General features: G+C 44.0%; 1 protein-coding gene across 2 annotated transcripts in view; it reads left to right on the forward strand.

The window, feature by feature from the left end:
• The window catches only part of rbm33a (RNA binding motif protein 33a), a 37,529-nt gene that overhangs the window by 6,491 nt on the left and 9,787 nt on the right, over positions 1 to 21,251 (forward strand). The window contains exons 5-14 of one of the 2 annotated variants that reach the window (XM_036520844.1): positions 1,017 to 1,320; positions 2,861 to 2,977; positions 7,283 to 7,451; positions 8,549 to 8,769; positions 10,362 to 10,698; positions 12,292 to 12,350; positions 15,981 to 16,104; positions 16,595 to 16,917; positions 18,325 to 18,609; positions 19,434 to 19,784. In XM_036520844.1, coding sequence (XP_036376737.1) covers positions 1,017 to 1,320; positions 2,861 to 2,977; positions 7,283 to 7,451; positions 8,549 to 8,769; positions 10,362 to 10,698; positions 12,292 to 12,350; positions 15,981 to 16,104; positions 16,595 to 16,917; positions 18,325 to 18,609; positions 19,434 to 19,784 — 2,290 coding nt within the window. The remainder of the gene's footprint in view (positions 1 to 1,016; positions 1,321 to 2,860; positions 2,978 to 7,282; positions 7,452 to 8,548; positions 8,770 to 10,361; positions 10,699 to 12,291; positions 12,351 to 15,980; positions 16,105 to 16,594; positions 16,918 to 18,324; positions 18,610 to 19,433; positions 19,785 to 21,251) is intronic. The other variant, XM_036520845.1, reaches the window with a different exon arrangement.

Here is a 21,251-nt window from a genome sequence, read left to right on the forward strand (position 1 = left end):
TTTATGGTCATGACAAACCTGGTAAATAAACATTATGGATGTCTGGGCCAGTTGTATTTTGAGTCAAGCCTGGACAGCACCTGGAAAAATGAACCCAAACCTGCCCTTAAACCAAATTAAATTATCATTTAACTCACACCACTGTACAGATTAGAAGGCAAATGAGGCAATGAGGTGATGTTAATACACCTAGATAATGTATCTTCATTACCTTAATATACACAGCAGCAGGATCGGTAATTAAGACAGGCAGCTGTCTGAAATAGGTATCAGTAATGCTTAGCAACCTAGCTGAGCTTACATCAAAATATGTTGCAAGCAGGACAAGACAAGCTAGGAGACCAAATTTTTTTCTTGTTGATAAACTAGCTGTTTTGCTAATTTAACTACCAATTGTTGCCTATTACAAACTGGAACAGCTATACTTCCTAAGTAATGTTAGCAGCAGTAAATGCCACTATATGGGTGCTCCATTTGTATTATTATATGACCATTACATGTGGCGTTAAAGTCTCATAGTGAATTTCCTGGTTATAAATATATTACAGCATCTTTACGACAAAGAAGATCGCAGGGAATATAATATTGTGTTGTTGGTCATATTGATCTGTGGTTCTTCTATAATGATGCAGTTCCTTTAATTACCTTGAGTTGCAGTTAGCTACAGAACCATATCACATGTGTACCCCTTTTCCAGCCTGCTGGTCTCACAGTGGTAAATGGCTAGCAAACAGTGCAAATGCTAGCTAGATACCAGTCACTTTAATAGCAATTCAAAGTGGTTTTCCCAAATTGACAGATTTTAACATCCTTCTTTTTTGAGCTCAGTTATGCATCACTGGTGAAGCAGCATCAGTGTGTTTTGTCCTGTTGTAAAACTAAATTACTTTGTGGTTAATTGTGGAAATCATACCTATGTAATGGTAACTGCAGTCTGTGAAGTGCACAGATTCAACAGAGGGGTGTCTGACCTCTGTCATTTTTACTTATTTTGATTTTTTTTGTGTGTCTTGCAGTGGTCAGGGTGTCACAGTAAGCCTCAATGCAACAGCTGACCTGGGCACCTCGTTTGACCTTAACGATCAGTCCTTGGAGGACGACTACGTGGACGGCGACCAGAATCTTGGAGTAGAGGACTATGAAGGTGGAGACGAGGTGGAGGGCTATTCTCAAGAAGAGTATGCCGATGATTACGGAGATCACGATGCCGAGCTGGCAGACGACCAAGCAGAATACGCCGGAGATCAGGCTGAGGAGGAAATTTACCAGGACGAAGTGGTGGACATCGAAATCAATGACCCCTCGGATGATGAATTTCAAGTAAGTCCTCTCTATTGTATGTGCAAAGATAACATTGCTTTCCTGCCCCGGTTTAGGGCAGATTTCAAATCTATTTCAGTCCTAAGGGAGGGGGAGGTGGGGGAGGTGTGGGGGGGTTAGGGGCGTGTGGGGCAGGGGGGTTGGGGGGGGCAGTGCGAGGAATTAGATCTATTATCCCTCTCTGGCAGTTTATTTATCTGCTCTCTGACAAAGTTTGTGTTGACAGCTTGTTTGGCGGTAGGTAATACTCTTCTGTCGGCTGTGAGCCGGCATGGAATTGTGACCTTGAGGGTTGTATCCTTGTGGAAAAAAGCTGCTTTGTGCTGTGGAGATATGCCAATTGTCAGTGGTGGCTAATGCGACAGCTTTTATCTGGGCTTTAGACAAAATCTGATAAAGTCCTGCATAGGTGAAAAGATTATTGACCCTTTTAACGACACCTATACAGTTTAAAAAACGGTTGAAATGATTGATGTTCTTCTCCATTTATTTTTTTATAACCTCATAACAAACTGAGAAAAAGATTAGCCCACAGATTCAGAAGTGATGTTTAGTACGGTCCATCTATCATTATTTGAAAAGACCCTCCTCTGACAAAGATGTATTGCTCTGTTTACCATCTAAAGATAAGTGTTTGACCTTTTCACCAGCAATGTACTACTTAAAAGTAATTTTGAGAGGTATCTCTTGCGTGTAATATCTCTGTTTACAAGGTCACCCAACCGCTCAGGCTTAAAATTTCTGTTTGCTGGTATTTATAGGTAATATGTGGAACAGTTTAAGGGATTAAGCCATTTTTCCTGAGGGGTGATCTGTCCATCTACTAGAATGTGTTACGGGTATTTGTCTTTAATAACGCAGTGTTGGCGAGTTAATCACTCATGCACCGCACCTCTCACTGTCCTAATGCCCTACAAATTGACTTTGAAATTTAAGTACTTATTCTTTTTTTTTTTCTCTCTCTCTCTCTCGGCAAACGTGATGCATAATTTAGGCTATTAAGAGTTTTATTTTCCCAAAAATGAAGTCAAGGCTATGGCCTTTAAACTCGGGGAGTTAGACGTGTCCATGCGGAAAGCGGTGGAGGCAAATGGCTTTTATGCCACCGCTGTGGCAGGAATGTGTTATCTATCTCAATGTGTACGGTGTTCCTGGCAGAGAGACACGAGGTGCTGTAAAACCAGGGCTACACACAGCAAAAGCAGTAGATGATATTTTCAACATCACTGAACTAGAATGTTTATCTTGCTTTTTTGTATATCATGTCAAACATTTACATCTCATTGAATTTCAAATACGGAGGAGAATAATAATGAGCTGGCTGCTACTGTTATGTTAATTCAGGGGCTCTCTCTTTACCCCCTTTTGAATTTTTTTTCCTAGGTTATGTTAACCGTTTCGTTCAAAAGCTGTTTCTTCTCCCCCTTATTCTCACAGTCTTCACGTTTATGAATCCACTTTCCTGCATTACCTTGCAAATTGTTCAGATTCGTGTAGTGTATGTGGCCCATGTGACCGGGATTTTTGCCCGTGGCTGTAGGTGGATGACTACTCTGCGGACTACAGCGGGCAGCAGCTAGAGGTCCAAGTGGACGTGCAGGATGTGCCTGAGAATGAGGAAGCTCCGGACAGCTCTCAGATCATGGAAGCTGAAGAGGTACACAGCCGTGTTGTCTTGGGGTCGCACTCAACACCTCTGGTAGAAACTGAGCAGATTTCATATAGAGCATTTGAAAAGGGGGGGGGGGGGGTACTGTAGCCTTTTTTGACAAATACACAAATACCACACACCCTGGGTATGTAGAAGGCCTCATCCTTGAACCGTTTTTTTGTCATTTTATTGAGTTGTTTCCTTAGCTGCAGCATAAATAAGTGGCTCTCTCTTAATTGTGTCTCCTCCACTGCTGACCAATTATGAGCTGTGGTGCTCTCCTGCCGATAACGGCGTCTAGCCTGTAATTTCGATTTGGCTGTTTCACAAATGTCGTGCCCGGGGGATTATGCCTGTGGCAGACAATGGAGATCATTCATTCCCTGGGCTGTGTGTTGTGGCCAGTCATGGCTTTTAAGCCATTGTAGGCCAAAACCGCAATTTTCCTATTTTCACAAATGATTTGGCTGGATGGAGGTTTTATTAAAAGGGTTTAATTAAATTAAGGAACACAAGTGATCTCATAGCTATGGCTCTCCTTGTTTTTTTCCGCCTTATGCTCTGCTCTCTTTTTCTTAGGGCATATCTTACTGAACAGCTCGAGCTTGAGTTTTATTCAAAGTACTGTCAAGACACAAACAATTCATCACAATCTTTTAATAATATGCTATATGTAGATATCTAAAAGACCAAGTAATGTATTTATGTGCTGTTGTTGCACTGAATTGAGGCCCTTCTGTGGAGCAATATTAATGTTATAGTTGGCTATAGCCATTGATCAGTCTGCTAGCTTGATTGATCAACCCTCACCTTTTCTCTTGAAATGTGCTAAAATGGGAATTTTTTAAATTGGTCTCATTCTGAGCATCCGTGTTCAGATCTGCAAATATATTATCTATGTTTTGACTTGGGGTGCCTCAGGGTGGGACAGTTTTCAGGAGTATTTTTATTCACCTTAGCTTATTTTCAGGTACAGTATTTCTGTATTTGGTTGCAGCAATTTATATATATATATATATACAATTTATATACATAATTTATATAATTATATAATTTATAAAATTATTATTATATGATATATATATATACATAAAACCTTTCCAGTCTTTCCTTTGCGTTGTCATCATATTCTATGAATTGTGATTATTGACCTCCACATACCTCATCAATATATTTATCAAAGCGATCATGTTGTCATTATTGAATGCAATAAAGTATTCCTGCTGTGTTTAAGTGTGGTACAGAGGCCAGGGCATTGAGCTTCTTACCAGACGTTGGTACTGTGATTGTACCTCTGGGTTACAAGTGAATTGATCCAGTAAACACCCATTTGTATACACCCTGAGTCACCCTGTCTAAGTGCATCCGCTAAGCAAGTAATGAATTACAACATGAATGTATATGATGGCTGCAATATACCTGGATACATTTTATGGCTGTGACATTTTTCTCATTTGACATTGAGCAAGACACAACCAGACTAGACACTAGACACACTAGATATTGCAGGCTTGAAGGCAATGTCTCTGAGATTCAGATGGATATTGCTATGCAAAAACTTGCCAAATCCCTGTAAATTGTGAAATTTCTGTTGTTTCTACAGATAGCACCAATCACTGTACTAGGATGCTCACCAGCAGATAGAACTGATTTCTTTGTTAATCTCAGAGCTAGTTGGTAAGGTAGCTGAGCAGCTAAACGGTTACAAAGCCAAGTTGTCTTCAGGTTCACTGTCAGTGCGATTTACAGTTCATAGATCTATCGTTCAGTTGATAATACATCACTTCATGCTCTAAAGCTAGCAAGAGTAGCGTTCTGAAGTTAGCTAGGTAGCTGTTAAAGGGAGCAGTCATCATGTAACACAGTTATTTCAAACAGGACAGCTAATTAGCTCAAAGGCAGTGTGGAAGAAAATTAAGAAAAGAACTTTTGAAACACTGCCCTTGCTCTGAGTGTTAAACAAACAACTCTGTGTAGCTGTGCTGAGAGAAATCCTCCCAACTCCGTCTCTATGGAAAAATTGTTACTGTTGTCTGGTTCTTAAGAATTGGGTCCCTGTTGTCCAGTACTGGAAACCTGACCTTACTCGCTGCCTGCGCCTCGTCCTTGAATTTATTTCAAGCAAGCACATGTCTGCTAACTTTCTGTACTCCCCCACTGTTTTTTTTTTTAATCTCTGAGAGTCCTTAGTAAAGTGCCAAGCAGTAGCTACCGTATGATAGAGATGTGCTGATTGTATCCACCCATTTTGTCCTTCCTATTTTACAAGAGATGTGAAGGCTGAACTTGGTTTTTAACTTTTAGAGAACTACAGCACACTGTATTTCTCTCAGTGATAGCATGTATTAAAGCTTGATCCTGACCGGAGGGTCCGGTTGTCTGAGAACTATTCAACAAATTGGTGTCATGAACAGGATCTCAATAGAAGCGGTGAGTACCCTCACACTTTGATGAGATCCGAACTACTTCTGTAGGATAAAATAGGAATTATATTTGTCGAGGTAGCCAGCTACCCACCAATCAAGGTGTATATAATAAGGAAATGTTTTCTATCAGTTATCGACCACTATTTACTGCTATTCAAGGTAAAAGAGAAGGTTAACAGATCAACACATTTATACTTTTTTAGCAGCTGAGGCTGATAGAGTAACTCACCAGTACTGTTATTATTGATGGTGCCATGCATACAGCAGCAGTATTCCCTAGTAGTGATTTCCTAAAACTAGCCAGCTTGATGCTTCTTAAAGATGAGCATTTTTGTTTAGCTTATAAGCTTTTGAAATTGTTGATTCATCTTTAGCTTGACAGCATTTACATGGGGCCTTTTATACATTTCTGTTTTGGACTTTTTGACTTGACTTTTTATGACATTTGTTTCATTTTAATGCTGCACATAAAATTCACTTGTTTTTTGTTTTTCAGTCACTCCTTGTAGCCGAGCAGTAGACCTTGCAGGTTCTCTGAGTGAGATTATGTCCCAGCAATAACAAGGCCCACGACAACTTAAATTATCAGCTGTGCTTTCACAAAGACATGGTCCAACTTGGTGTGCCGTTCGCTGATCAGTCAGCCTTAATCCCCGCACGAGCCCTGTTTTCAGACATCTTTGTTTCTCCTAATGGACCTGTCCGTTAGATTAGTGTTTACAGTCCATAATGGATTTCCTGCTCACGGCCCCCGATGACAGGCTTCATGAGGACATCATGTGAGATGGCATCCGTCGTGAGGCTCGCGGTCGCATTCATGTCACCCTGGCTCTGCTGACCCTGTTTTGCTGCTGGCTGGCCGACTGTAGCAGCGGGCGTGTCCAAAGAGACGGCCTTCCTTTGTCTGATGAAGCCATCTTTTCGTAGAGGAAGGACTGTCACTAAAGTGGTTTCTTCTGTTGTATGGAAATTTAATTCTCGGGGGTAGGGGGGAGAAATATCTGATATTTCTTTTTTATGTAGTTAAACATTGGCCAAAGAAGTTAAATGTATGTTGTATATGTATATTTAGTTTTTTTATAGGAAGTGATGTATTTGAAACCATGTGGTTCAGTCTTAGAATATAGGGAATTTCAAGGTTCCTTTCTGCAGTGACATTGTACATCCTGTCCTTACGTGATATCTGTGGTAGTGTCATTACCTTTATCAAGAACTGGGTCATTTAAAAAGTCAAATTTCAAGATTACGGCAAAATAAATTGTGCATGAATCATTAATTTGGGAGTGACTGGGTGCAAAGATGCCTACTCATACCGGTAGTGCACTTTTTAGTGGCCTGTGTCAGTGGAGACTGCTAGGTCATTGTGGCTGCTGTGGTTTTAATTCATTGTGGTTTGTGTGGCTGAAGGGAGTTCTTTGTCAGTGTTGCATTTTGTTATTGTTTTACTTGTCATATTATCATGTGGTGGTACATGACTTATTTTAGCATGTTTCTCTGTCATTATTTTTTATAATACTGCTGTTTCTCTGTGCCTGCTTGTGCTGTCTCTCCTTGGTGGAGAACTGGCCTTGATTGGGGAAGAAGAGTCATTGTTGGCGTGCTGCCTAGAGATATGAGAGACAGACAAACATTTTTATCCTACCTCCATTGCTGGGCAAAAACCATCCTAATTATCAAGAAACTCTAATAATAACACATCCGAGATAACTTCAGTGTACCTGAAGGGTAGCGCCCCCTCCAGAGAATACTGGCTTTTTGTGATGTATATGTCTGGTGCACATCAAAATACATTTGTTGCAAATTGACTTTTTGTGTCTGGGCCTCCTGGCCGCTCTGCTTTCCTGACGGAATCCTAACTTGCCACTCCATTTGACTCTTCCCTCAGATGGAGAATGAAACGGAGCAGGAGGAAGAAGTTAAGGAAGAATCGGACGAAGAGGAGGACGAAGACGAGGAGTCGGGCCGCCTGCGCTTCAAGACGGAGCGAAAAGATGCCACCGTGGTGCGCCTGTCTGACGCAGCCAGCAAAAGGAGAAACATTCCTGAAACATTAGGTACATCCGCCTACTAGAATCTTTCCCAAACCTATTTAATGAAAGGGAACCTCATCTCAGTCCTCAGAGAGGTCGTTCTGTTATTTATTTATCCAAAAAAAAGGAAGACATTATTTTCCAACAGAATTTTCTACATGTGAATAATTTTGCTTACTCTCTGTTCCTAGAAAAAACATATAGCTTCTGTAAATGTTTTAAAATGCTTACGCTTTGTCTTTGTTTTAATGCTGCTCGCCTGATTTATTTGTTCCGAAAACCTCACTTCATGGTGTACAGAAAGGATTACTGTATCCTGCTGGAAAAAACTGGGGTCTGAAGCACTCCTCCCAACTGTGAAATCTGGAAATGGCTGAAGAAAAACATTTAACAAGCCAATTGACATTTCAGCTAAAGTTACAAATGCAATTTCCATTTTGTCACATTTTGGTGACCTTATGTGACAGCTTATTTCTATTGGAAGAAAGCAGCTCTTATTTACTGATTAAAGATGTCGTCTGAAACCATTCTGTTACAGAGGATGGTCAAATTAATCTCGACATTTAGTACTGGGGAAGTAATTGCTGATTCACAGTATTAAGTGCGGGAGAAACGTGTTGATGGACACGGCTGGAATATAAAAAAGGCGCTTTATTCCTCCAACATATTCTTTACGTGATTTGATTGTCGCTGGGAAAAAAATGCTTTCAATTTAAATATTGATTGGCAATGTCTGAGCTGACCTTATACTCGTCTTTGGCTTAATCTGTCAGTAGGTCAGAATAAAGTAGGTTGAAATGAATGATTTGTGCTTCATAAAAACATTCTGCTGGCTTGGACTGCATTGCATTATTTAGAGTGTGGCTATTGTATTGTATTGTTGTTAAAGCGTATTGGAAAAAAGAGCCCATTGTAGCTCCACATTTGTCTGTAATACAGAATTAAGGATCTTAGATTTTAGGACTCCACTTTGAACCCCAGCAGGGTCTTCTGTGCACCTCTTGAAGGCATACAGTCGAGTGTCAGTGTGAAAGTGGCCTTTTGATTCCCACCTGTGCCCTCTATATGTGCGATATGATGTATAGTTATTTATTTGTCTAATGGAACCGTTTCAACCCCAGAGCTTTCAGAAGAGGCCAAAGCGGACCTGCTGCAGTTCGAGGAGAAGGAGCGTCAGAGGCGGCAGGGGCGCTTTGGTGGAAGAGGCAGAGGAAGAGGAGGGATGCGAGGAAGAGGAGGCTACTCTGGTTTCGGGATGGCAGACTTCAGGAGTGACGGAGCGATCAGAGGAAGGATGAACGATCAGAGACCCTCACTAATGACAATGGACATGGGCATGCAGGTAATTAACCCCAAGGACACATTCTGTCCCTCATTTTGGGGACTGCACTTGACTTTGGCATTCATCCCTTCTCTTGTGAACATATTTCAATGATCCATACCATTTAATCGCGAAACCCACGTTTTACTTAAGTACCTCGCTACAGACTTCCATATGAATTCATGTGGTTGGTCCGATAAAGCCGCTCTTTCTTGCCTATGTACCGTTTCCCGAAAAGCCCATTCCCTTATAAAGGGAATTTAATATTCCGCCATTTAATAGCGGCTACGAGTGAAGCCGCCGAGCTCCTTTGGTGATATTTACCTTTGATATTAGCCGCTGTGTGGCTGCAGAACTACAGTGTTTGCTCCCCTTTGCGAATTTTCTGTGTGTTTGTTTGGCTTCCGTCCTTCGCTCGTCATGCCCCGTTGGAACAGTGCTAGTTTACTTTTGAAAAAGTCAATTAACCAGGCTCTCTGGTCCTCTTATCCATGTTGATATATGGATTATACTAAATAACTTGGCAGTAGTCCATTCAGAAAAGCATTACATGAAATTAAATTTGTACTTTGCCCAGGATTTAGTTTCTTGTGCTTTTTTTTTTGATTATTAAATATCTATTCAAGCATATAATCCGTTCGTTTAGGTTGTTCGTGCGCTCAAGCAATGCCTTTGAAGGGTATTTTTTAAACTGACAGGGAAAGCCATTATAGACATATTCAATGGGGGTAATTGTTGTCGTCTGTGCGGCTGTGCAATTTGAAGAATTTTCAAGGGGAAGGTGTTAATATAGAATATTGGAATGCTGTGTCAGAGTGCAATTATTCATTTAAGAGGTCAGAGAAGGATAATGTGAGCTTAATTGTGGGTAGTTTACATTCTAGTGCATACAGCACGTTGAAGGTAACAAGAATAACTCCAGGGCAGTAGATATCTCTATTCCATCTTTTTTTTTTTTTGGTCGATGAAGAAAATATGTTATGCAAGTGTTTGTGAGTGGAGGGTAAACGGAATTAGGGGTGTGTAATGCAAAATAGATTGATATGCAGATTGAGTTTGCGCCACTTGTCTTCTCCTCTTTGCGCCGCTGTGTTAACGGGCCTCGGAGACAAGCTGACACCGGATAGTGATGAGTCATGGACGTCATTAACTGCTCTCTCCTCGTGCCCTCTCGTGCACCGTGTTCGGGCCTCATCTGGCGGCAAACATTAATACACACAGACAGTTGAGAGGAAAGTCATTTACAGGTTAAGCCGAAGCCGACGCCTCTTAAATTAGGCATGGTGCTTTCCCTCCTCCTCTGACGGCCGCGTTCGCTCGAGACCTCCTCGCGTTCCTCACACCCGCGGTATTGAAGCGCGTTGGAACTGATTGCATCCCCGGCCGGCGCGGAGAAATCGAATCGTTTGCGGCAGGTGTGAGCGGATAGCGAATAAGGGAGGGGCAGTGGAGAGTGTGGTGGTGTCCGTGCGGGTGGAGGGGTGCAGGTTTAAAAGCCCAAACCCAGAGATACCAGACCGCTGGAAAGCGGAGCCCGTGCCCGGCTCTCCGATTGGACCGCCGCCCTGTTACCGCTGACGTTTGCTCCTGTCTTTGTTTTCCGTGGCGATCAGCCGCAGTCCAGAATGCCGCCCCACCACCACCAGCACCACCAGCACCCCCAGCAGCACGAGCAGCAGCATCAGCAGCATCAGCAGCAGCCGCAGCACTTCCAGCCGCCGCCCCGGGGCCCCTTCCAGGAGCACGCCCACCAGCAGCGCCCCCCGCCCCAGCCGCTCATCCCCCCTCACCTCTCCCACCGCCCGCTCCCGGGCCACGGGACGCCCGTCCGGGCCCAGATGGAGTCCCCCAGGATGATGAGCCCCCCGCCAGCCTCCCTCTCCCCGCAGCAGCCCAAGAACATCCACATCAACCCCCACTTCCGTGGCCCCGCGTCCTCGCCCGCACAAGGTTCCGCACCCTCTCTCTGCTCCTCCCCCTCCACTTGTGTGTGTCATTACTAAGCACCCTCTTAAGCACTTTACTAAGCATGTTGATCTCATCCCTGCATCTGCTACCAGCCTCCTTTTCATGCACACAATGGTTCATGTGAGATACTTGGTCTGCTCTGTTAATGTAGTGCCTTTCCCAAGGGTACAACAGCAGCGACCTGTTGGTTGCATATGCACATACATATACATATACATATACACAAACATATGCAATCGCTTCTTTTCATAAACACAACAGTTCACATGAGAGACTCAGTCAGAACTAGTCAGTTGTAGTGGTTGTATATGTCTGTAGTGGGCACCGCTGTGGAGTAGTGGTAAGGTCGCTGGTTCGATTCCCCGATAGGGCACTGCTGCTGTACCCTTGGGTACTACCCAGAATTGCCTTATAATGTCCAGCTGTATAAATGGATAAAACTGTAACCTATGTAAGTCACTCTGGATATGAGTGTCTGCTAGATGCCAATAATGTAATGTAATGGCACAGAATGGTAGAAAGACATTAAACGGCATGCAAGTATGGGCTTATTGATTCGTGGCAGGACTGCCCGTGGTAGAGAGCCCACATTGTCTGTCAGAGGCAAACGGGAAGGGCCACTATTACAGCCGTAATAATAGTGAGGTTCGCCGTTCGTTTTATTCAGAGCTGAGGTGTGAATATGTGGCGCAGCGAGCCAGCAAGGGTTTTTTTTTTTTTTTTTAAGGTAAGTGAGCTGTCCTGGCCAGGATACGCCGCCCTTTGTTTTGCTGAAGGATGGAGAAATGGGCTCCTCCGTCAGGTTATTGAACTGCCCCCCCCCCCCCACCCCCCTCTCTTTCGGGGCGACGTGTCACTTCTTCCCGGAGACGCGTTTATCTCCTGTTGAGGGCACAATTGAAAAGTGTTTGCGAGCGAGATGAGGGGGTGGTCCCTCCAGGGGTAGGAAGAGGTGCCTGTGACAGATCAGGGATGGCGTCCTCATTCTGCCTCCAGTCATGATTAATGGTGTGCGTTTCTCCAGGGCGGGGGGGGGGGGGGGGTGGCTCGCATTCTGCTGTGGCTACAAACAGGCCAACTTTATCCGCCACTGGAAATGAGCATGTGTATGTATGGCATACACTAGTATTAAGCGTTTTGTTGAAGTGGGTACCCATTAAACAAGATATTTTTTTGCCTCAGTTCAGTCTTAATTGAAACTGACTTTGTCATCTGTGGAAGTCAGAGAATTTTGCAATTCACTTTATATTTTTTGAAATTTAGGTTTTTTTGGGCTGGCTGGGGGTTAGGGGGGGGCGTAAATGTGTTTATCACAGTGCAGAACTCCCTCAAGTGCATGCTTATTTCCCCCCTCCCCTGTTTCTCTTGAAACCCTCGCTCCCCTCGACTTGAACATGCGTGTGTGAATTTTGGGCGAGTTTGGAATTGAAGATTGGTGTGTGTGAGTCTGCGCGTGTGTGTGAGCATGTGCGCGTGTGAGTCTGCGTGCGCGCATGTGTGTGTGCGCGTGCGCGCGTGTGTGTGTTTGTGCGTGCGTGACAGCCCTCCTGACGGGCCGCTGTGCTCTCATTGCAGTGCCCTTGATGCCAGCGCAGAACCAGCCCCGGCCTGCGGTGGGTCCCCCGAGATTCCCCGTGAGTAGCATCTGCCTCCCTCCCCGCCGCGATACGGCCTGCGCCGCTCTTTGTGAGGGAAATATTACAGCAATTAAATGCCTGTCCTGGCTAAATACTGTTTGAGAATCTGTAAACACTGATAGGAGTGTGCACAACTGAAAGTGTTTGATATGAGCTTTAGGCGCTGATGGGTTCCGGGGGGCTTAGTTAATGCCGCTCGGATGTGAAGTCATGGGCTGGCGCGTAAGGCAACCTGAAAAGTAGTCCCAACCATGGAGAACAAAGAAATGGCGCCATTTGAGAGTCACTGCTGATGTTCTTTTTCCCCCTCAGTGGTTCTCTCTTAAAAAGTGAAAATGATAAAGCAATTTTTTTAGGTACATTGACACTTCTGAAATGTTAAGAGACTAAGCTCTACCTTCTTTCTGTAGGGGGGCGGGGGAGGGGAATGAAATGGAGGTTTTGAAAGGCTGCTGCGAACGGGTAAAGTGCTTAGGCGTAATGGGAGTGTGTAATGATGACAAAGAATCTATTACTGCTCTGACAGCGGGCCTTAAAGTGATTACTGTATTGGAAGTAGATTGCCAAATGTGCTTCAAGTTTCCCCCTTCCAGCTAATGTTGCCAGGCATCAGGTGGTGCTGATTGACACATCCGGGGAACGGCTTTTTATAGCGATTTATGCAAATCAGGTTATGGAGGGAGTCTGCGGCCAATCGCATTTTACTCCGCTCGCGGACCTCGCCGAAACGAGCCAGCGCCTCGCTGCCCTGTGCTGTGGCGTTGCTGCGGTTTCTCCCTTTCGCCTGTTTTCCTGTTTTCCGACAAGGCATTTGCAAAGGCCAGTGGTTGTGGTGCGTTTCGCGATGGCGAAAGACGGTGGGCATTTTCCCCTCAGTGGATCTCTCTGCAGGAGAGGCCAGATGTAGCGTCGGAGCCAGCAGCTGTCAGCCGTTGTCAGGCTGGAGTAGGGAGAATGCCATTTAAAATGCAGGTGACAAAATACCCGGCAACTTCCATTTGCCACTGGGCATCTGATTAATCATGATTATCATACATTATCATACTATCAAATTTAATCATAGAAGGATGCTCCCATCTGCAGTGTGCCTGTATGGAGTCGTTTTTTTTGTTTTTTTTTTTTCCTTTTTACGAAGGAAAATGTTTAAATATTAATCCTGACTATCATTTAAAACTTAATTTAGAGATTTGCATTAAAAGTGCCAGGCTCAGATACTGAGCTGAAATGAAATAGATTGTCTTGTTACTGTTCTTCCAGAGTGATTTGCATCTCTGCGTAAATCGCTGCCCTGCTGCATATGTGTGTCACATATCTGATTTAATGATGCAAGCGAAGGTGTCTGGTAGGGCCGTGGTGAGTTTATTCTGAAGCTGCACAATGGAGTTCGCCCCATTCCACTGTTACAGCGTCACACGAAAGCAAAACCCCCTTACTGAAGTTAGTTTCATTGTGTATCAGCATTTGAGGTATTGTCCCCATACCGCGCTTAATCAAAGAGTGACCACAGACCTGATAATAAGTCAAAAGACATTGTAAAAATGATATGTACATCCAGTACGAAAAGGACAAAATGCACTTGGGAATATGGAGTCACATGCATGGATATCAATCGGTTAGATGACAGATTACAGGCCAGATTTATGAATGATTGCATATAAAAATTACATTATTATATTATGGGTACAAAACTCAAGTTCAAAGACCACTGCAAATCCATGTACCATCTATTGAAACATATTTTGAAATAATTGCCTTACAATTAGGCCTGAATTGGAAAATGTCATGACATATTTATGGGAAGGAGTCAGATCCCATAACTTGTTAATTTGTTAATGATTTCTCCTGAAGATTAATTTGTGGTTTGACCTTTACTGGTTTGAAAAAATTCTTACCAGTTAAAAAGTATCTTTTTGAATATGTTGAATAATTTCATTGTCTGTGGAACACATTCAGCCCAATATCATATTCTTAAGAAATTGGATGTCCGCTCAGTTGCGCAACAATTTGTTCTAGGGGCACACATTGAGTGCAGTGGGAAACATGTTCTAATATGAAATGTCACTGTTTGTCTTCCAAAATTCATGTTGTATTGAACAGACTATGCCTCAACACCTGGTCCCAGCCCTGGAGTAATAAGTGCCTTTGGCATTTATCTTGCGCCCCGGCTTTGGAGAGGTGTAGCATCACTTACATATTGAATAGTTCTTTGTATATTTATGAAGGCTTAGTAATGAGAAGGTATGCATGGTTATCAAATTCATACAAATTTCAGTGGTAATGCAGGGGTATTTAATTGAAGTCTATTGTGCGCGAGGGGCTGACCTTTTCAATGGACTTACAAAGCACACAATAGCGATTTGATCCTCTCTTGTCTGCTGGGGAGAGCAACTGATTAACTTTCTGTTTGGTAACTTGGCTGGAATCTCAGCCATATTCACACTTTCAGCAAAAGTCATCAATTCTAGTTTAAAACGCGGATTAATGTTGATAGCATCAACTCATTTACAATGGGCGGGAAGAGGTAAGCGGCCAATTTGTGTAAGTATCGTACGGTGAAGGAAGGTTAATTTCTCAACAGAGGGGGATATTTAAGAGGAGAAAGGAGAAGGCAAAGTGGGGTTTTATTCCTTGAAAGGATTAGAGGATTGTTATCTTGTTTTCTTTGAGAAGGTAGATGGGGATTGCTTTTTTGTGGATGTGATCGCCATTTATAATAAGCCATTCAAAGTATACAAGGAGTGAATAAAAGCAAGACGTGAAATTAACACCATCCAGAAACACAAGGGTGGGTTAAGTTTGTCAGTATGAAGGAGTGTCTTTATGTCAACTGCAGTTACAGAAATGTAGATATATAAGAAAAATAAAACTATAGCTGTCTGGCCAAAAATGCTATTGTTGTGAACCTCTCAGTCCAGAAAGGTGGTATGCTTGTTTTTTAGTCTGGATCACCAGAGACCAACACCAGCTGGGATGAAAATGTTCAAAAAAAAATTCATGTGTATTTGGATTTCTCATGCATTTAAATCAACTGCTAAGTTCATTTTTAAGCTTAATTTTCCCCCAGTTGTTGTCAGGCTAAGTCTGTATACTCTCCATTGGGACGTAGCCTTAGCTGTAGTAGCCATGTTTAGCAGTAGTAGCCCAGCTTTCTGCAATAACATTACCTAGCAAGCGAGTAAGCCAGTCTTATTTGGCAAGGGAAATGGAAAGTACTTCCTAAAGCAATTTGAAAGTGTGTCATACCCAATTTTTGTCCATTTAAAATGGTTTAGACAGCACTTCGAAGTCAAAGTGGGGATTGACTTTATGCACAAAGTCATTCTTTGCATGACTTTTTTCGTGGTAAATGGCTTATTCAAGGACTCTAATCTTAAATTAGCCTCTTGAGTATATCAGCGCCTGATGTAAATTTTGATATAGTGTCCATATATGCATTTAAGACATGAATTAAAATAAGCACTTTGCTATGAAGGCCACATCAGGAGGGTCACGCGTCGGTATTGAAACAGTCCATAATATTTAGACAGCTTTAGATGCAGCAGAAATGCACCTGGTCGAACGCATTTGGAGATCTGTGACAGTCCAGCACGGAACAGCTCATCATTGCTTTCCATTTGTTTTCCCCAGGGACCGGGGGACTTTCAGCAGCAGCATATGCCCGGTAACTTTAACCAGCCCCCGCGGCCCCACCACCCCGAGCCTTGGAGGGGACCCCCGCCCCCCCAGGAGAGGGAGCCTTTCTTCATCGGCGGTGAGACGAAACCTCACACCCCTCACACCCCTCAGCTTTTTCACGGTCCTCACACCCAGGGCTTAGATTTCCATTGGGTTAACCAAAACACGGCCCTTCATTTGCCTTTCATTAAAGCCGCCCAATTAACGCGGCATTTATGATTAGATTACAGGGGTTAGAGGATGGGAGAATACTCCTGGTGTTGACGAACAATTTATATTAAACAAAAAAAGAAACACAACAAAACTCTCCCCCTGGCCAATTTTTAAAACAGGTTCATGTATTTCACAAGACTTCTCTAGGCGTTTTCACTAATGAAAGCATTCATATTTAGGTACCTTTGCTCCAAAATGTTTTATTTCAGATCTGTGAAGCGTATCTGGTGCTGTAGTGTGCTCCGCGCCCAAGGTGTTCGCAGAAGTAGAGATGTCACACTTGATCAGTGGAAGTGCGGCAATATGGCACCGCATGTTGATTTTTCCTCTTTTTGTTTTTCCCTCAATCAAAGAGCCAAGGTTCCCAGGACAGCATATGTTTGATCAACAGAGCCCCGCGCCGCTCATGAATAATAATCACCCGCTTCCTGGCCAGAATCCCATGGCTTTCAACCAATCAGGGCCCGGCTTCAACCAGCAAGGGCCGCAGCCCATGTTCCAGCGGGAGGCCATGAGGCCGGGCCTCCCCCCGCCGGGGCCCCTGGGCATGTCCGGTCTCGGACAGCACGGCCCCCCGAACCCGCGGCACTTCATGCCCCACCGGCCCCAGTTCTCCCAGCCCGGGCCGCCCCTCCCGCCCCAGCACATGCAGTTTGGGATGCAGGTACGACCAAGAGTAAGTGAAACGCCTTCCACTGGACGCATTTTTTTTTAAATACAGCTGCATTGGAAAGGTAACTTCTTGCAGGCTTCCTGTTGCATGAATACATCCCTCAGAGGATAAGAGAAGACAGTGATTTCCAACTTTGGGCTGTGTCTACAAACGGATGGTGACCCAATTTGAGAAGTAGTTCTGTCCTGTCAATGTCGTATTAACACATGAAATAAAAAAAAAAACACTAAAATAGAAATCTTAGATGCATAAGGCAAGCCATTTTTTTGGCTGTTTACATTTACATGTTACATTTACATTACATGTTGTAGGTAATCTGAAAAAGATTTTACATAGCAAACTGTAGGAATTGTGTTTTTTGTGGTGTAATTTGTTTCTGAAGGATCAGTGGAGGATCAGATTCTGCTGTGATTGAAAAGTGAATGTATGTTCCAAAATGTAATGAGACGTTTCATGGACAGGGGTTCACAGATTCTATTGAGAACGAAAGCCAAAATGCCTTCTCAATGCGGTGTAATGGAGTATGAATACGCACTCATGAATTTCCTCGCATTAATATGGCGTCAAGGTTCAGCAAGCTCTAAGGTCAAATTTTTTTTACCCAGGTTATTCATAAAGTCTTTTTTTGAACAGCTGTAGACTAGACTGCCCTCTAGTGGTGAAAATGCCTCCATCTGTCTTTTGGCGGGTCCGTGACACCAGTTGGGGTCAGTGCCCAGTCAGTTTGAACTGAATTTTAATTCCTTTTTGGAGCAGGATTTTGGGACTGGATATTCAGATGGAATGGAGTTTGCTCTGTTGTGTTGGAGTGGATGCCATTTTTTTGTGGAAGCGTATTGGGGAATTTGCCTTCAAAATTTTGCCTAGTAAAAAGACCAACCGTTAAAGAAAGGCAGCACAAGTGTTTTTAAATTATATTTTGCCAGAGATTATGAATCATGTTATGACATCGTAGGGTGGTGGGTTTCTGTGCAATGCTGACATTATGCTGAAATTTTACTGCCAGTCCGTCACTGTGATAGTGATTTTATATATCAGCATTATATGATCTTTGCCTTGTTTATTTTTCCACCATTATTATGGAAGCAATTACATTAATTGAATGCGGTTTTCTGCACCTATTCAGTGTTTCTAATGTTTTCGAGTCTTTTACTGTAATATGGTAATTTTACCATATTACATATTACCATATCAAGCGGCCCAGAGGATAATTTTTGGTGTAGGGAATGTTTATATGTATGTTATGATATGGATGATTGCTACTCCCTGTATTGTCATGTTACATTACGCTATGAAAACATTAGTTGATTCGGGATGCAGTGAAATGGCTTCTCTGGTCTGAGCAGTGAATGGATGGATGGCCGTCGCGGCCCTAAGCGTGTGTCGCTGTCTGTGTGTCTGTGCTCACAGGGGCTGATGCACCCATCGCCACACCCACAGCCCCAGCAGCACGAAGCCCTGGGCCCACAACCGCCGCAGCAGCAGCAGCACCCCCTCCAGCACCGGCAGGACCTGCCCCTGCAGCCCCCTCACCAGGCGCCCCAGCACCTGCAGCACCCGCTCCACGGGGACATGCGGCCCATCATGCACCACGCCCAGCCCCCCTTCCGCCAGCAGCTGCACGCCATCCAGCCGCAGACACACCCCCGCGCCCAGCACCCCCCGCCCCGCGCCAATCCCATCCGGCCGCGAATGGTGAGGGCCTGGGAACCCCCTGCAAGCAGCACAAAGGAGCCCTCCGCCTGCCTTTCTCACAGCCCCTCTCGCTCCTCTCTCACAGGCACACTCTTTGTCCTCTCGGTGATACACTGTTTACGGCAGCATTGTTGCATTTGGAGGAAGAGCTGCATTCGTACGAGATCAGACGCGAGCGGTTTAAAGACCCCCTCAGAAATAGCAGTTTTATTTTCAGATTGGAGCTTGGTGACTTGCTTTGTTCAGCCAGACGTACTCCCGGGGGTTTAATTTTTGAATACCTGCGGGCTGTTTCCGCAAAATTAAATTATTTTCATATTTATGAATTACACGTTAAATGATAATTGTAAAATTAACTGTTTGTCATTTTTAGAAAACTACCTTTTAAGGGCGCATGTATCCTATTAGTGCAGCTTGACATAGGATAGATGCATTTAGTATACTGTTATAGTTTGAGCCCCTTTAATTCATTTCCACCCTGCAATGAGAGCAGAAAGAAAGACGTTAGGAATTTTCAGCAAAGAAATGAGAATTTCTGTTGCAAGACATTTTGGCCCGAATTTTGTGCAGAACAAAGGAAGAATGGAGAATGTTCATGCCGTTCGGCATACTAGTCTTTCCATCATGTGTAACAGTAGAATTCAAACTCTTCCCTCAGTTGCAAATTCTTACAGTATGTCCTTCAGCACTTTTTGCACATTTACATCTTACACATGCATAGCCCAGGCGTGTATACTGCACATACATGTTACACATACTGCAACTTGCGTAGTATTCTGTTAAAATTTTTATTTTTGTCCCCTCTGCCCTCTCTCCCTTTTCAGAACTCCTCATCCCCCAATGTCCTCAAGCCCCCCTTGCAGCAGGTCCCGGTCCTCCCTCAGCGCAACAGCAACCTCCGCGAGCTGCCCGTGGCCCCGTCCGACGGCGGCTTCGGCGGCCCCGCCCGCCTCGCGCCAGGGCCGGGCGACGCGCAGGCGAGGCTCGCCGCCAGGCCGGCGCAGGGTGCCAGGCCCGCACAGAATGCCAGAGGAATGCCCGCCGCTGCCAGGCCTCAGCTCGCCCCTGCCAAGGGCCCGCCGGCGGCCAGGATGCCGGAGAGGACCGTGGTGCAGAAGGTGAAGAAGGAGGCCCCCGCCCCGCAGACCGGCCCTCCTCAGAAGGCCCAGCCAGAGGTCAGTGCGTCTCTTCAGGCCTGTGTCGTTGGCCGGGGCTAGCTTAAGGCACACGGCCTAGTGCGCTCAGCCAGTGTGAACGTAGATGTTGTTTTCAAGAGAAGACACTTGTGCTCTTACACGAAGCTGGGACGCATACCTCCTGTGAAGGGACAACATCACGTTTACATTTATTCATTTGGCAGCCGCTTTTATCCAAAGCAACACAACACAAGCAAAAAGCCATAGAAAGAGTCAACACCATTAAAAGTGCTGCATGAGCAGGTTCAGTGGTTGGCCAGACAAGGTACAAGCTAGCTGTTAGAGATATGAGTGCATTAAACCATTAGATCTGTTTTTTTGTCCTATTTAGTCCATACCATCTGATTTACTATTTAACATTTAACAAACTGAGAAACTGCCCAGTAAAGAGGAGGTTCTGTATCATAGGAAACATAAGGCGTTTCTCATTTCGCTACGTTGACACGAGGCAAGATCCTTTTTCTGTGTGGAAACAGATTGCTGACATGCCTCAGATGAGATACAAAGGTGACTTTAGGATGAAAGAATTGCATTTAGTCGCAAAGTACGTGCAATAGCGGCTCTCGGCTGCAGGTAATGAAGCCTCTCACACGCAACAAATAAGGTTCAAGGTCAGGCATAGTGAGCGAGAGCTGTTCATTAGACCCAATTATTAGGTCACAAATGAGATGTATCTCTTACAATCCAGTTAGAAAAATCAATAGCTCTGGTCAGAGTCCTTTCAGGGGGTGTTCCTCCTGTCACTGCTGTGGCCAGTCACAGAGATCAGCATCAGCTTGCGTTTATTCCCCCTGTTTTCTGCAGCCTGATTTTGCCCTGTAATGCTCTTGAGTTATAAATCGATGTAAATTATTCCTTTAAAATGTCAAAATATTTTGAAGTGAACGCTGAAGCCTGTCATTTTGAGTAGTAATTAACAGCCTAATTGACTGTGAAAGTCACTGGCTGTTTAACTTTGAGTGAAGTTTTGGTTAAGTTAGCTATATTTTTTTTGGAGTTTCACCCTATGACATTTATAAGTCAGTAATGCATCACTTTGCATTATGGGAAGAATTGTAAATTGGGTATCTAGTGAAATGGAAAGGACCTGCACTCCTACAAAATTGGAATAGCTCAGTATGCTTAAGAAAAGATTTTATTCTTAATTTTCAGACAATTAATGCAGACACATTTGGGTCACACAGATCTTCTGTTTGTGTTGTTTGTTTTCTTGACAGCTAAAAAATTAAATGATTTCTTAGATATGTTATTCAACTTCACGACTTCTAGTTGTTTTGGGATCACAGAACCTTTCTGTCTGACTTGTTACTACATCTGTTTTGGACGCATGTAAGCATATAACGAATCAGAAAGGACCGAGTGCACTCCATCCTATGTACAGTGTCTGTTAAGTGGGGTATTGAAGGAAACAGCAGTCATTGCTTAGTTTAAGGATCACTGCTGTGC

The sequence above is a fragment of the Megalops cyprinoides genome, chromosome 2, assembly GCF_013368585.1.
Source record: "Megalops cyprinoides isolate fMegCyp1 chromosome 2, fMegCyp1.pri, whole genome shotgun sequence".
In the NCBI taxonomy this organism is placed as follows: Eukaryota; Metazoa; Chordata; class Actinopteri; order Elopiformes; family Megalopidae; genus Megalops; species Megalops cyprinoides.